This window comes from Serinus canaria, chromosome 6 (assembly GCF_022539315.1).
Source record: "Serinus canaria isolate serCan28SL12 chromosome 6, serCan2020, whole genome shotgun sequence".
Classification (NCBI taxonomy): Eukaryota; Metazoa; Chordata; class Aves; order Passeriformes; family Fringillidae; genus Serinus; species Serinus canaria.
Window position 1 is genome coordinate 2,333,138 of NC_066320.1, and position 12,742 is coordinate 2,345,879.

A 12,742-nucleotide genomic window follows, 5' to 3' on the forward strand; every position below is an offset into this window, starting at 1 on the left:
GCAGCCTCATCCCACATTTCCTTACCTTGAGCTCCTTGGCACGGCCCACGCTGAGCAGCAGATGTGGCTTCTCCCAGGCACTGTGATCACTTCCCTGCTGTTCTCTGCAATTCCCTGTAAATTATCCCTCCCCTTTTGCAGGGGATCACCCACAGCTCATAGCTCAGAGGCCTGGCAGCATCCACCCCTTCCTCATGGCATTCTCACCAGCATTCCCTGCTTCATGCCCAGACCTGGTTCTTGCCCAATTTGCATCTGCATTGATTTCTCTCCTCATTGGTTAACCTTCCTCAGCTGCATGCCACCAAAGCCAAAGCATAAATCCCCTTTTTGCTCACTCCCCTCTGCCACAGGAATGCTCTCCACACCACTGGAAAACTTGTCCAAGCTGTGATCTCAGGGCTCCTTCACCCAGCCCTTGCCAGGGATTTCTCTGAGTTTACAATCCAGGCTGGGAGAGGGGGATGGCCAGAAGGAAAAAAATGCAAGCTGAAACTGCATGCATCAGTGCACCTCCAAGAGAAATCATTCCAGCCACCAGCAGTTGCACAGGATCAGGAATTCTCTTTATTAGCAACAGTACCAGATAATTAAGCTCTTCCTCCAGAGGAATTTGGTCTGTAACAAGGAGAGGAGGAGCAGAGATGCAAAGCAGTAAAAAACCAAGCCAAATCTCATCATTCCTTGGATTGGGGGCAGGGAGGAATGCACAGGTTGAAGACAGGCCCACTGAAGGCTACATAAGGAATTTTTGGTTGCCAGCACCAGGTTGGGCTTTTTGACCAACTGCTGCATTATTCCAGCACCAGGGAGGGGATGGGAGCACTGACCCCCCAGAGGGGCTCCCAGCACTCTGACCTCAGCCCGAGGGTGGGCCTTCACCTGGGTCAAGGCAGTCCCTGGAGGCCAAAGGGCTCCAAACCCACCAAAGGGACAGGATTAAGAGCCCACACATTCCACAAAGCTGCTCCTCACTACTGCACACCCCACATGTTTTCCACTTGTGTGGATTTCAGGTTGAAATAAAAATCAGCCATCGAGCCCAACTGTGGGTGTGTGTGCATTGCCAAGGGGCCCAAACTAAACACTGCTTTAGGGAAGGACTGATGTAAAAACCCAGTGTCCAGCACACCCACGTGGCACCCTGGGGCAGTAACCAGCATGGATCCTGCTGCTCTCCCACATCCAGCAGCTCCACCACTCCGTGGGCAAGCAGGAGGTGCTGAGAGAGCATCCAGGAATGGAGCATCTGCTCCTAACCCAGCTTTAAAGGAATCCATTTCCACAGACAGCATCTCTGAGGCATCACTGCACTGCCAAGCTCTGCCTTTATACCCTTGCTGATCACTTCATCTCTTCTAGAGCATAAATCCAGCCAATTTGAGAAAATAAATACAATAATCGGATTTAGTCCAGGCTGTGCTGGCATATGGGAGTTTAAATGACTTTAAAAGCCAGTTGTCTTTGGGTGGGCCATATTTTTGGGTGTCACAGTAGCTCACCCCTCTGAAAACATCTGGAGACCATATGGTGCCTGTCTATATGAATTAACCAGATTTCTGCTGTGAACCTCACACCAGGGCCTCTCTCATACCTCTCCCTGGCTTTCACAGAGATCTCTGAACAGAGACTGAAGGCACCCTAAAAACCTCAGGTTAGGCTCACTCAGCATTTCACTTTCCTTGGGGGTCACACCACAGCCACAGCAGGAAAAATGCTCCTCTCAGCTTGGTCAGGGAATAGTCCCCACCACTAGTGGCACCATGCTAGGAGCTAGATGATCCCTCAGTTCAATTTTACATGGAAAAATTAAAGCAAGCAAAATTCCAAGTGGAGAATTTTCCCTTATATATATATATTTTTTTTTTTTGTGCAATGATTGTATGAAATCTGTGCAAAACTGTGCCCCAATCCCTGGGGCAGCTGCTACTCATTCCCTAAGTTGTGAGAAGGTGCTCCAGGGCTCAAATCCCTTTTAGTTCAACACCACTATCACAGCTCAGTGAGGGGTGAACCCTCCCTAAGACCACCCAACTCCTGAAAGGCTGAACAGTGCAGCAGCAAAACCCAAGGTGCCCCCAAAAGCCCTGGGTTCAGTTTAAAACCACTGGCACACAGGTAAGGGATGGTGTCCCTGTGTCCCTGGTGCTTCCCTGAGCTCCCTGGGGAGGTTGAGGCTGTTTTGGTCCCTGCTCCATTAAACTGGGGAGCAACATCTGCCAGAACCTTCCCAAGCACAGGAGATGCCCCTTCCCAGAAGGGAGAATTTCTCACTGCATCTCCCCTGGATGCAGCTACCCCCCTGCCCAGACAGGCAGGCAGGCTGCCTCAAAACCACAGGCTACCTTTTTTGGGAAAAAACCCCAAACCCTAAAACAAACCGAGGCCATCCTCCTCCTGCAGCTGCCCCCTCTACACGAGGTGCACCACAAAAACAGCACAGGCAGAGCCCAGAGCCAGCCCCAGCCCGAGGTAAAAGGACATCACCACCCCTGCTGCCTCAGCCAGCTCTTTGGGCACGATTTTGGGGCCATAGACCATGACCAGCGTGCCCAGGTAGCCGTTGCTGAGCCCCAGCAGGGCTGTGAACACCACGGGGTAGATGTCCCTGTTGAACACCACGGTCCGGATGTGAGCCCGGGGCTGGTAGTTGCTGAAGATGAAGAGAGGGAGGAAGATGGTTCTGAGGAGGACAAGGGCAGGCAGCAGTTTGCTCTTGGGGCCTGGCAGCTGGATCCAGGCAGTGACCTGCCTCCCACACCAGTCAGCAAAGTTGTACAGGAGGAAACAGGTGAGTGGTGTGAAGTACTTGGTGCTCCACGGGCTTCCTGAGGCTTTGCTGACAGACTCGATGTTGGAGGAGAGGGAAGGGAAGATGATGATGGAGATGAAGAAGACATAGAAGAGGCAGAAGCCGAGGAGGGCAGTCTTCTGCAGGATGGGGCGGAGTGGGGGGATGCCAGCACTTCTTGTGAGGAAGGAGGAGCTCACAGTGCCTCCTGGCTCTGCCTCGTCCTCCATGGAGCTGTCAGGGGGCACAGCGACCAGAGATGGGCTCTCCTTCTGGCTGCTCAGGTAATACCTGGAGAAAGAGACAGAGAGAAGCATGGGGGGAATGCATCTGAGGTTTGGAGAGAAGTTGGAGACACAAATATGCCTGCGGGACCCAGCAACTCCACTGTCACTGTCATATTATCTGAAAAATCCCTTCGCCAGGATTTCTTCTCCTGTGTTTGCTACTCTGGAATGTGGTCTGGAGATTGTTTATCCAAACATGAGAATTGTTTTTACTTAATGACCAATCACCATCAGCTGTGTTGGACTCCCAGGAGTCAGTCATAAGTTTCTCCTTCTGTCTGTATCTTTTCTCTCTCTTTAGTATGGTTTTAGCATAGTATTCTTTAATATAATAAAAGTACATAAAATAATAAATCAGCCTTCTGAGAACATGGAGTCAGATTGCTCATCTCTCACCTCATCCCAGGGAACCTCACAAACACCACACTCACCACACCTGCAGCTCCCACCTTGTACAGAGAGGTGACTCTTGCACACCCACCATCCCCTCTCCCCATCTCTCTGCACCCTCAGTGTTCACAGAGGGGATCCTACTGCATGCAGGCCCTTGGGGGCCCTGGGGGCACCAACCACACCAATGGGTCACACACATCCAAGGGGCAGACAGGATATGGGGACACTCCTGGCTGGCTGCCTCCGGGTTAGGGCTCTCTGCTGACTCCACACATTTTGGGAGAGCCAGCACTGGGGACCCTGGGAAAGCTTGGCAGAAACTCAGCACTAGGCTGAAACTCAGTTTCAGCCTGTGGTTTTGGTGAAAGGGGAAGCACAGCTGGCGGCAGCGACAGGGAAGGGACCAGCAGGGCGAGTGTCCCATGGATCCCCCAGCAATCCCATTGCAAGCCCTCTGAGGGATGCCCCTGGCAGGCTGGCACACACCTGGAGTACTCCAGCCTGGGCAGGAGCAGGTACACCACGATGCAGAGCACGATGAAGATGTCGGCGGTGAGGAAATAGGCCAGGGCACTGTCGGTGACGTCAGCCGCCGCTGCCAGGTCTATCACAGAGGCCACAGCGCTGATGGTGCCACCCATGGCCTGGCCTGAATGGGGCAACAGAATGGGCACAGTGAGGAACACACAACAAGAGGGGCAACCCAGAAACTCCTCTTCTGACATGCACGGGTCCCCAGGGAACACTGCCCCACACCCAGCTGCACAACCTCCTCTCCATCTCCACAGCTCAGGTCCTTGTGGGGCTGCACCACAGCCCAGTGCCATCCTGCACCCCCTTCCAACACAGCACACAGGGTCAGGGCTTGCAGGTCCCCCAGTCCTTCAGAAAAAGTCCAAACCTTTCACAAAGCCTAAACTTAGCTTTCCACCAGCACAACATAATCAACCTCCCTTCTGCACTCCCCCAGATGGGGATTTGAGGCACCAGCGGCAGGAATGCCATCTCAGAGATGTGGTGCTTTCCTTCTCGGAGATAAACTCATTAAAAACACTCCTGTCTTGGCCCCAGGAAAATTTTCACCATCCTGATTTCCACCCCCCCCCTTTCTCCTCTTGGTTTGTCAAGCATTCCACAGCACATTTATAATGTTATCAATGCTCCAGGGAGCTCATCACTCACAGCTCCCAAGCTGCCCCTCATCACTCATGGAAATGCTGATCAGAAAGGAGCAGACAAGGCAAAGCTGCAGATCCCACTGCTGGAAATGGCAGGGCAGGGGGATGTCACCTCCTTCCCTCCTTTCTCCCTGCACCCAGCAACACTCCAGGGTCAGTTTATGGCTGTTTACAGAAACCAAAGCTCATGTGACCGAGCAAGTTTCTCCTTCAGCAACTTCCCTTTATCATTAGGGCAAAGTTAAGCTTCTAAAACAAAGCCCACATGACAAAACCCCCAGAGAGAAAACCACAGAGCCGAGCAGGGAAAGTCCAAGAGCACGATCCCAGTGGGATCAGCCAACCTGAGAGCAGAGCCTGCAGGTTCCTCATGGGGAAGCAGCTGCTGAGGCCGAAGATGCTGCTGGAGAAGACGGTGGAGGCACTGCTGACCACGGCCACGCAGCCCACAGTGAGGGTGAAGAAAGGCGTGGTCCAGGTGGAGGTGTCCACCTTCACCAGCACTGTGATCACCAGGAACACAGCCAGCATGACAAAGAGGGACGACAGGATCCGCACACTGGCGGCGACCCTGGGCACAAGGGGAAGAAGTCACTGCTGTGCTTCAAACCACAGCATGAAGGTTTGACATGGGAGGGCAACTCCTGTGCTGGCAGAAAGGGTAAGGAAAATAAAGAGAGGTGGGAGGAGATGAGGAAGCAGTGAGGCAGGGAGCTGAAATCTGGAGATTAGCCATGCAAACCATGCCTGCAAGCATGCAGCAGTTTGATGTGGCAGAAGGAAGGGTACAAATGAAAGCAGGAGGCTGTTTGAGATTTAAGCCAAGCTTGCAACAAGGTGCAGCTGGTCCATTTCTTAGCCCAGTTCAAGGGCTGATAAGGCCAGGCCAAGGTGCTGGATGAGCCTAGCTTTTGTCAACTAGTACCCTGATGACAATAAAGGCATTTTTAAAAGGGAAGACTGTTTCCAAGCAATTAACCAAAGAATTAATTAGGAATTTATTTACTCAAGCCAACTGCAGGCAGGTGTGCAGCAAGGTGCTTCTCCTACTTCACCTCAGCCAGCTGCAACTCAGGCAGGGGCAAGGAGGGGAATTTTGGCTGCACAGAGAGGCAGCCAAAATTCCCATGGTCTCCCCCACCCCTGAGCTGGGAAGCTAGAAGGAAGACAGGAGCAAAGGCAGGGAGAAATGTGGCTCGGGCACTTGGGATCAGAGCAACACTTACTTGTTGACAAGCAGGAAGTTTCCAATCAGGCACAGCACTGAGGGTATGGCGGAAGCAATGGAGATGTAACTCTCAAAATAGTCCTGCCAGGGGAAAAAATAAAAAAACTCAAAGTAAAAAACATTGTAGGGGGGAACAACACATGAATTTCAGGTCTTGAATATGACACAACAGGGAGTTATGGTGTAGGTGTCCACCTTGCTGTGTTGTAGTCCACGTTGAAAATTGCTCAGGGCAATGGGAATTCTGGGATTTGCCCTCCCATAGTCCTGGGCTGTTTCAGGAAATCAGGGACATAAATACAGAAGGAAAAAAATAAACAGTGAAAGAAATAGCTGCTGTGGTGCTGTGCACCACCAAAGTGTGGCTGCTCCCTCTCCCTTCCCCGCAAGGGGCTTAATCCCATTTTTTTGCTGCAGCAATCTCAGCCAGCAGGTAGAATGATGCACACAAAGAGGAGGATGACCTACATGTCCACCCCTATCACAACAGGTTCTCATTTTCTGCACTTATCCAGCTACAGAGATGGGGTCTCATCACATCCAGCCAGGAGAAGGCACTTGGCAGGTTTTCTCTGCACAGTTCATTATTTTTTACAGCTCTGCATCATTTTTAATCAGTTTACAAGCACATTCATCTCCTCTTCCCTATCAGGAGCTTCACTGGAAGCAACAGGAAATCTAATAATCACTCCTAGAGGGTCCAGATAGGCAGAGACTTAAATGTCTGTGCTTATGGCATCAGCTCAGCCAAGCAGGAGGCTCAAAGCTCTGTGGCCACATGATGAATCAGGAGAAAAGACAAAGCAAAACACAAAGCTGGCTGCTAAAACTGCAGCTTATTTACCCACCTAGTTAAAACAAACCTCCAAACCATCCTGGGGATAGTCAGTAAACTTGCTTAAAAAGTTAATTTGCTTCTGCTTCTGGGGAGGAAAGATGACTTTCTAATGCTTTGCACCAAGCAGAAGTGTACTCAAAGTACATCCCAGGGAAATATTCATTCATTCCCAGCAAATGGGCTCACACCAGCAGTGAGGAGAGAATTGGGCAAGTACTTAAGAGCCCCTGCACCACATTTTTAATGCAGCAGCAGAATGGTGGGTGGCAAATTTAATCCATGCCTGGGACTAGTGGAAAGGATCAGGTTCCATACTCCTCTCTCCTGCTTGCTAGGTTTTAATCCATCTCCAATGGCAACTCTTCTCCCCTCCTTGGGTTTTCCCACCCTTCAGAGATATGCTTTCATTTTTGGCACAGCAGGACATCCCTGGTTCTTCTCCCTTTCTGCTGAGCCCTTAAGATAAACCCCAAAGCAAATGTGACATCCTCTTCCCACATCCAGGTCTGATGGGGAACAGTGTCACCATAGAAGTGTTTAACAGTGCATTAACTTCAAACACACTGCCAGGATGCCTTAGAAAGCCCCAAACCAGAACAAAGCATTGTGGTTGGCAAACCCAACACAAGATGCTTTTGCAAAGGAGTTTCTATTCTGCTCCTGCCAGGCTGGAAAAGGAATCCAGGTCTGTGAAAGGTGCTGGAGTGGTACTGAGCACAGGGCATGAAATCAGGAGCAGTGGAAAGGCTGGAGCCAGGAGGTGGCTGTCAGTCAGAGGTGCATCCTTCCCAAGCCCAGCTCTGTGCCCAGGTAACCCCTCCTGCTGCAGCAGCAGGGCACAAACTGGGCTGACTGGTTTGATGCTGATCACACTCGACTGCCACAGAACAGCTTTTCCCTGGAGAGAGGAAAAGGCATCACTCCACAGACACACAGGAAGAGCAGAAACACCTTTTCAGCAAAGAAATGGCTGATCCAGCCAGGAGCACAGCTGTGCAAGCAAACACCTACTTTAACACACTTCACTCAAACCCAGCTTTTCTCAAGAGGATCAGCATGATGTAGAGGCAGTGAGGAACATGTGGGATGCAGGGAATAGGAGAGAACACCGTGCCATGTGGTGACAAAGCACCTTTCACCCCTCTCTGAGGGCCCTCACAGGCACAGACACAGATAATTTTGGTCTTCAGGCAGTGCAGGAGCTTGGGCACCTCAATTTAATTCAGTTTCTTGCTTTACAGCAGCACAGCTGTAGCATCCTGGTATAAGCACTTCCCTTCCTCCCCATCTAAAAAGCAGCTGACACCTAACAACTATGAAAATTAAAAGAGCTGTGGGTGTATGGGAGTGAGAAATTGGAGGTGAAGCACGGGCATCACACGTGGCCCTGTGTTTATATAAAAACAAAAAGTGCCCAAACCACCTGAACAAGCTCTGCCACGAGAGGAGGATGTGACGCTGCCTCATTGCTCCAACACTTTTTCCACAAAGAAACAAACCCACAGCTTAGTCAGGGAGGCACAGGGAAATCATGCTGCTGTGGCAGAAGGAGCAAGAGAAAGCAGCATTTCTGGGGACAGAAAGAGGCCATTAACCTGCCACCCCAAGGCTGCCTCATCCATCAGCCCATGACAAGCTCCTTGCTCCATATGCCAAAGCCAGATGCTGATCACTGCAAGGAGATACTCATGGCACACCTGCCACATCATGAAGGACACAAAGACATCTTGCACTGTAGAAATTGCCCTGTGAAAGGTTAAGCCCTATTTTTTTTTTTAGATTCACCCTAACACTTAGCAGTCCAACACAGGTAAAAGGCAGACCATAAAATGATTTGAAGCATCTTCCCCGCAGCTATTTGTAAATAAACACCAAATAAACTTTCCCTTCTGGTTTGTAGCAGACCCTAGAGGACGTTCACCTACCTTCTGGGGAAGTGGAGGGGGAAAATGAGCACATTAGGAAGGAGAACAGGTTATTTTTTCTGCCTCCAAAGTAGCACTCACCCTCAGGTCTGAGGCCGCCTGCCCCGCCGGGCCGGGCTCATCCGAGCAGTTCTGCAGCTTGTACCTCCAGTAGTGTTTGGCCGTGATGAAGAAATTCCAGGGCAGGAGGGACCCGATGCCCAGGAGGAAAAATATCAGGTAGGCGCCGTGCCAGCGGTCCCTGGGCTTCTGCAGGGTGTACCCGCTCCCCATGGCATCCTCCAGGAGGGACTCCTGGTCCGCGGGAGAGCTGCCGGCTGCCGGGAGCATCGTGCTGGCCCGCTGGGAAAAACAACGAGGACACCGTGTCACACCAGGGCTGCTCACAAGCTGTGCCTCCAGCCCCCTCTGGCCCCAGCAAATCGTGGAAGCACGGAGTGGTTTGGGCTGGAAGGGACTTCCAAGCCCGTCTCACTGCAGCCCCCCTGCCATGGGCAGGGCCACTAGCCCGGGTGGCTCAAAGGTCATGGGACACTTAAGGAGTCATTCCAACCCCCCTGTCCATGGGCAGGGACACCTTCCACTATCCCAGGCTGCTCCAAACCCTGTCCAACTCAACCTTGGGCACTCCCAGGGATCCAGGGGCAGCCACAGCTCCTGTGCCAGGGCCTCAGCAACCAAACATTTGAGCGAGCCAGGGATGGGAAGGCATGGAGAAAGGGACCGAGACTCAGCAGAACCCAGCCGTATTTCCGCCTATAATTAATAATTAACAATTAACCCGTCCCCTTGGACTTTCAGGAGTAAGAAAACTCGCTTAGCTCATGCCACGCTCCAAAAAACACCCGACAGCAGCTGCCAAACCGCAGCGCCGCCGGGCTCTGCAGAACAAGGCGCAAACTCGTAGTAACAGCGCCGGGCTTTCGGAAACCACTTGTAAACTACTCCAGCACCGGCCGGGCTTGGCGGCTCCAGCCCAGCGCGACGTCAGCCGGCTGTGACAAATGACTCACAGAGACACACGGCATCATCACCAGGCGCACGAAAACCACCTGAAAAAGCCGCAGGAGCCTGCCCGGGGCACCGGCACCCACCCGGGCGCCTCAGAGCCCACGCCGGGCCGGGCAGAGCGCGAGGGAGGCGGAAATGCCGGAATCGGCGGATTTTGCGAACAAACGGGGAATTCCTGCAGAGGGGAGCGCCGCTCCGCCGCTCCATCCCTCCTTCCCCGCAACCTCCCGCTCTACCCACGCGTCCCCGCTCCAGCCCGGCCCCGCTCACCCCAACACTCCCGGGGGTTCCGCCCGGCCCGGCCGCCACCGCCGCCGCCTCAGGGCTCTGGCCCCGCCCCGCCCCGCCTTTGAAGGAAAGGCCACGCCCACCCACGGCAACGCCACGCCCCCTTCGGGATTGACCACGCCCCGCAGGAAAAAGGCGGGAGGCACGGGCTGGCCACGCCCCCTTGGCCACGCCCCTCCGTCCCTAATACCAGTAATAAAATGGATATAAAAATAGTAATATAATTAGGGTATTTATAATTTGGATAATTGGGATTTAGGACAATATGAGACAATATAAACAAAGAGTTATGGACAGTCCGGGTACCTTTTCTGGGCAAAATAAGCCCGAAAAAGGCCCCACATTAACAGAGGATTAACCCTTAAAGCAACAGCCTGTTGTATATTCACACACCTCATCCATGATGCATCAATTCCATTCAAACACAGGATTCTGTCTGGGCAGTGTCAGCTTCTTCCTCTGAATCCTGATGTAAGGAAAGGGACAATTGGGAATGACTTCAAGCTGATAAGAGGACAGGTTTATACGGGATATTTGCAAGAAATTCTTCCCTGGAAGGGTGGGGAGGCCCTGGCACAGGGTGCCCAGAAAAGCTGTGGCTGCCCCTGGATCCCTGGAAGTGTTCCAGGCCAGGCTGGACCAGCCTGGTCCGATGTCCCGTGGCAGGGTGTAGAACAGGACTGTCTGTAACATCCAACCCAAACCACTCTGGGGCTCTGTGAAGGGCAATTTCATCCCCATTTTCCCTCCCTGCTTGCAGAATTCCCTCTCCTGCCCAGAGCACGGGCAATGTTGCCATCTCCTGGTGGCACCTGGTCCCGGTGAGCTGGATGAGGTGAGTGGCCCAGGCAGGGACAGGGGGCTCCTGGAACCTCCCTGCAAACCCTTCTGCCTTCCTTCCCTTGCTGGGACTTGATTAAGATAAAAGATCTCTCACCCCAGCCAGTCTGGATGGTTAGTTTGCACATCTTTGCTGTTTGTTTTAATGCATGGAACTACTTGAAATGCAGACAAATTGTGTACTGCTTTTTGTACAAAAATGAAAATATTCATTGTGCCATTAATATGAAACATGCAAACTGTGAACTGCAGGCACGCCATGGACTAAATTTTATTTGTTGCAACCTCCAACAGGTAATGTTTTGACCTGTCACTGTTATATTTTCTGGAAAAATCCCCTTGCCCAGGATTTTTCTCCTGGGAAGCTGAGAAGCCTCAGCTTCTCCTGTGTTTTGCTGCTCTGGAATGTGGTTGGAGATGGTTTATCCAACGTGTGAACTGTTTTAACTTAATGACCAGTCAGGGTCCAGCTGTGTCAGACTCTGAAAGGAGTCAGGAGTTTTCATTATCATTCTTATTAAACCTTCTGTCTGTATCCTTTCTCTACTCTTTAATATAGTTTAATATAACATTTTATAATATAATATAGTAAATAATAAATCAGCCCTCTGAGAACATGGAGTCAGATTCTCAATTCCTCCCTCGTCCTGGAGGCCCCTGCAAATACCACATGCCACCTCAGAATCTGGGCAAAAACCATGAAGTGAAATCTCAATCACACCCAAAATCTCATCTTCACTCTTCTCTGGGCAGCAGCCTGGCTGGGCTCTGGGGTGACCTGAGCAGAGTTCCCACCGGCCAGAGCCTCCTGCCACCACCCAGGGGTGCCTTCGTGGTCCATCTCAGGTGGGCAAACAGCAGGAATCCCCAGGCAGGGGGATGCTGGAGGACAGGGATGGCCCCCCTGCAGCTGCAGCTCCATGCTCCACTCCAGGAAAAGCTGCCTCCTCCAGCCAGGTCTCACAAGCTCTTGGAGATCTGTTTCACACCCAAGATAGCTCAGCTACCTTTGGGGGCATAAAAATCAGCAGGATGGCTTTTGTGGCAGAGTTGGAAACAAGAAGGTTTAATAAAAGGCAAAATAACAAACAGAGAAAAACCCAGCCAGGTGCAGGAGGTCTTTGCTGCTGGTAAAACACCCCACAAAATCAATTGGTTTCTTTGTACTCTTTTTAGTTAATTGGGACTTTTTGGCTCCTGTCCAGTTAGCCATCCTTAAATTTGAGGTGAAGTCCCCCAGGTCCTATGAGGTGGCTTTCCACCTAATTGAGGAGAGAAACTTCTGGGCTCATTTCCTTTCTGAGGGGACAAAGGACACTTTTGTCACTCCATCGACAGGGACTCATTCCTACACATTCCCTCCATCCCAAATTATCCCCCCAGTCCTGGAAGGGGCATTGCTTTCTATAGGATATCCCTTGGGGATGGCAATGAACTGCTGAGAGAGTGGCTTAGCCCAGGAGCCACAGCTGCAGCCCTCACCTCCTGCCTTGGAGGCACCCAAAACAAACCATCCATCAATCTCCAGCTCACTTCCAGCAGGAGGGGCTCCATTTTTTCCTTTCTGCTTTCCCAAGTGTCACCATCACATTTTCTGGAAAAATCCCTTGGCCCAAGATTCTTCTCCTGGGAAGCTGAGAAGCCTCAGAGAAGAATGAAAACAATAATTATCTGATTGCTTCTCCTGTGTTTTGCTGCTTTGGCATGTGGTTGGAGAGTGTTTGTCCAACAGGTGATTGTTTGATTGGTTTCATGTCAATTGTTTTTACTTAATGATCAATCATGGTCCAGCTGTGTTGGACTCTGGAGAGAGTCACAAGATTCATTATTATCTTTTTAGCCTTCTGTCTGTATCCTTTCTGTATTCTTTAGTATAGTTTAGTATAGCATTCTTTAATATAATATAGTATCTTAAAATCCAAAATTAGCCTTCTAAGAACATGGAGTCAGATGCATCATTCCT

The 12,742-nt window shown here is 51.4% G+C and overlaps 1 protein-coding gene across 1 annotated transcript; it reads right to left on the minus strand.

Moving 5' to 3' along the window:
* Window positions 1–544: 544 nt before the first annotated feature.
* Window positions 545–9,981, minus strand: SLC29A3 (solute carrier family 29 member 3). Its single transcript, XM_009098863.4, has 6 exons — window positions 9,922–9,981; window positions 8,722–8,982; window positions 5,876–5,958; window positions 4,994–5,220; window positions 3,958–4,120; window positions 545–3,082 (listed from the first exon to the last, which is right to left on the minus strand). Exons 2-6 carry the CDS (start codon window positions 8,968–8,970, stop codon window positions 2,413–2,415), a joined length of 1,392 nt encoding a protein of 463 aa, XP_009097111.2. The 5' UTR covers window positions 8,971–8,982; window positions 9,922–9,981; the 3' UTR covers window positions 545–2,412.
* Between the last annotated feature and the right edge of the window lie 2,761 nt (window positions 9,982–12,742).

Coding starts and splice junctions, on each gene's coding strand:
- SLC29A3 (XM_009098863.4), bottom strand. CDS start 8,970: ATGCTCCCGGCAGCCGGCAGCTCTCCCGCGGACCAGGAGTCCCTCCTG. Junction 5,959..8,721: donor AGGCGGCCTCAGACCTGAGG/GTGAGTGCTACT, acceptor TTCCCCTGGCAG/GACTATTTTGAGAGTTACAT. Junction 4,121..4,993: donor CCTGCAGGCTCTGCTCTCAG/GTTGGCTGATCC, acceptor TGCCCCATTCAG/GCCAGGCCATGGGTGGCACC.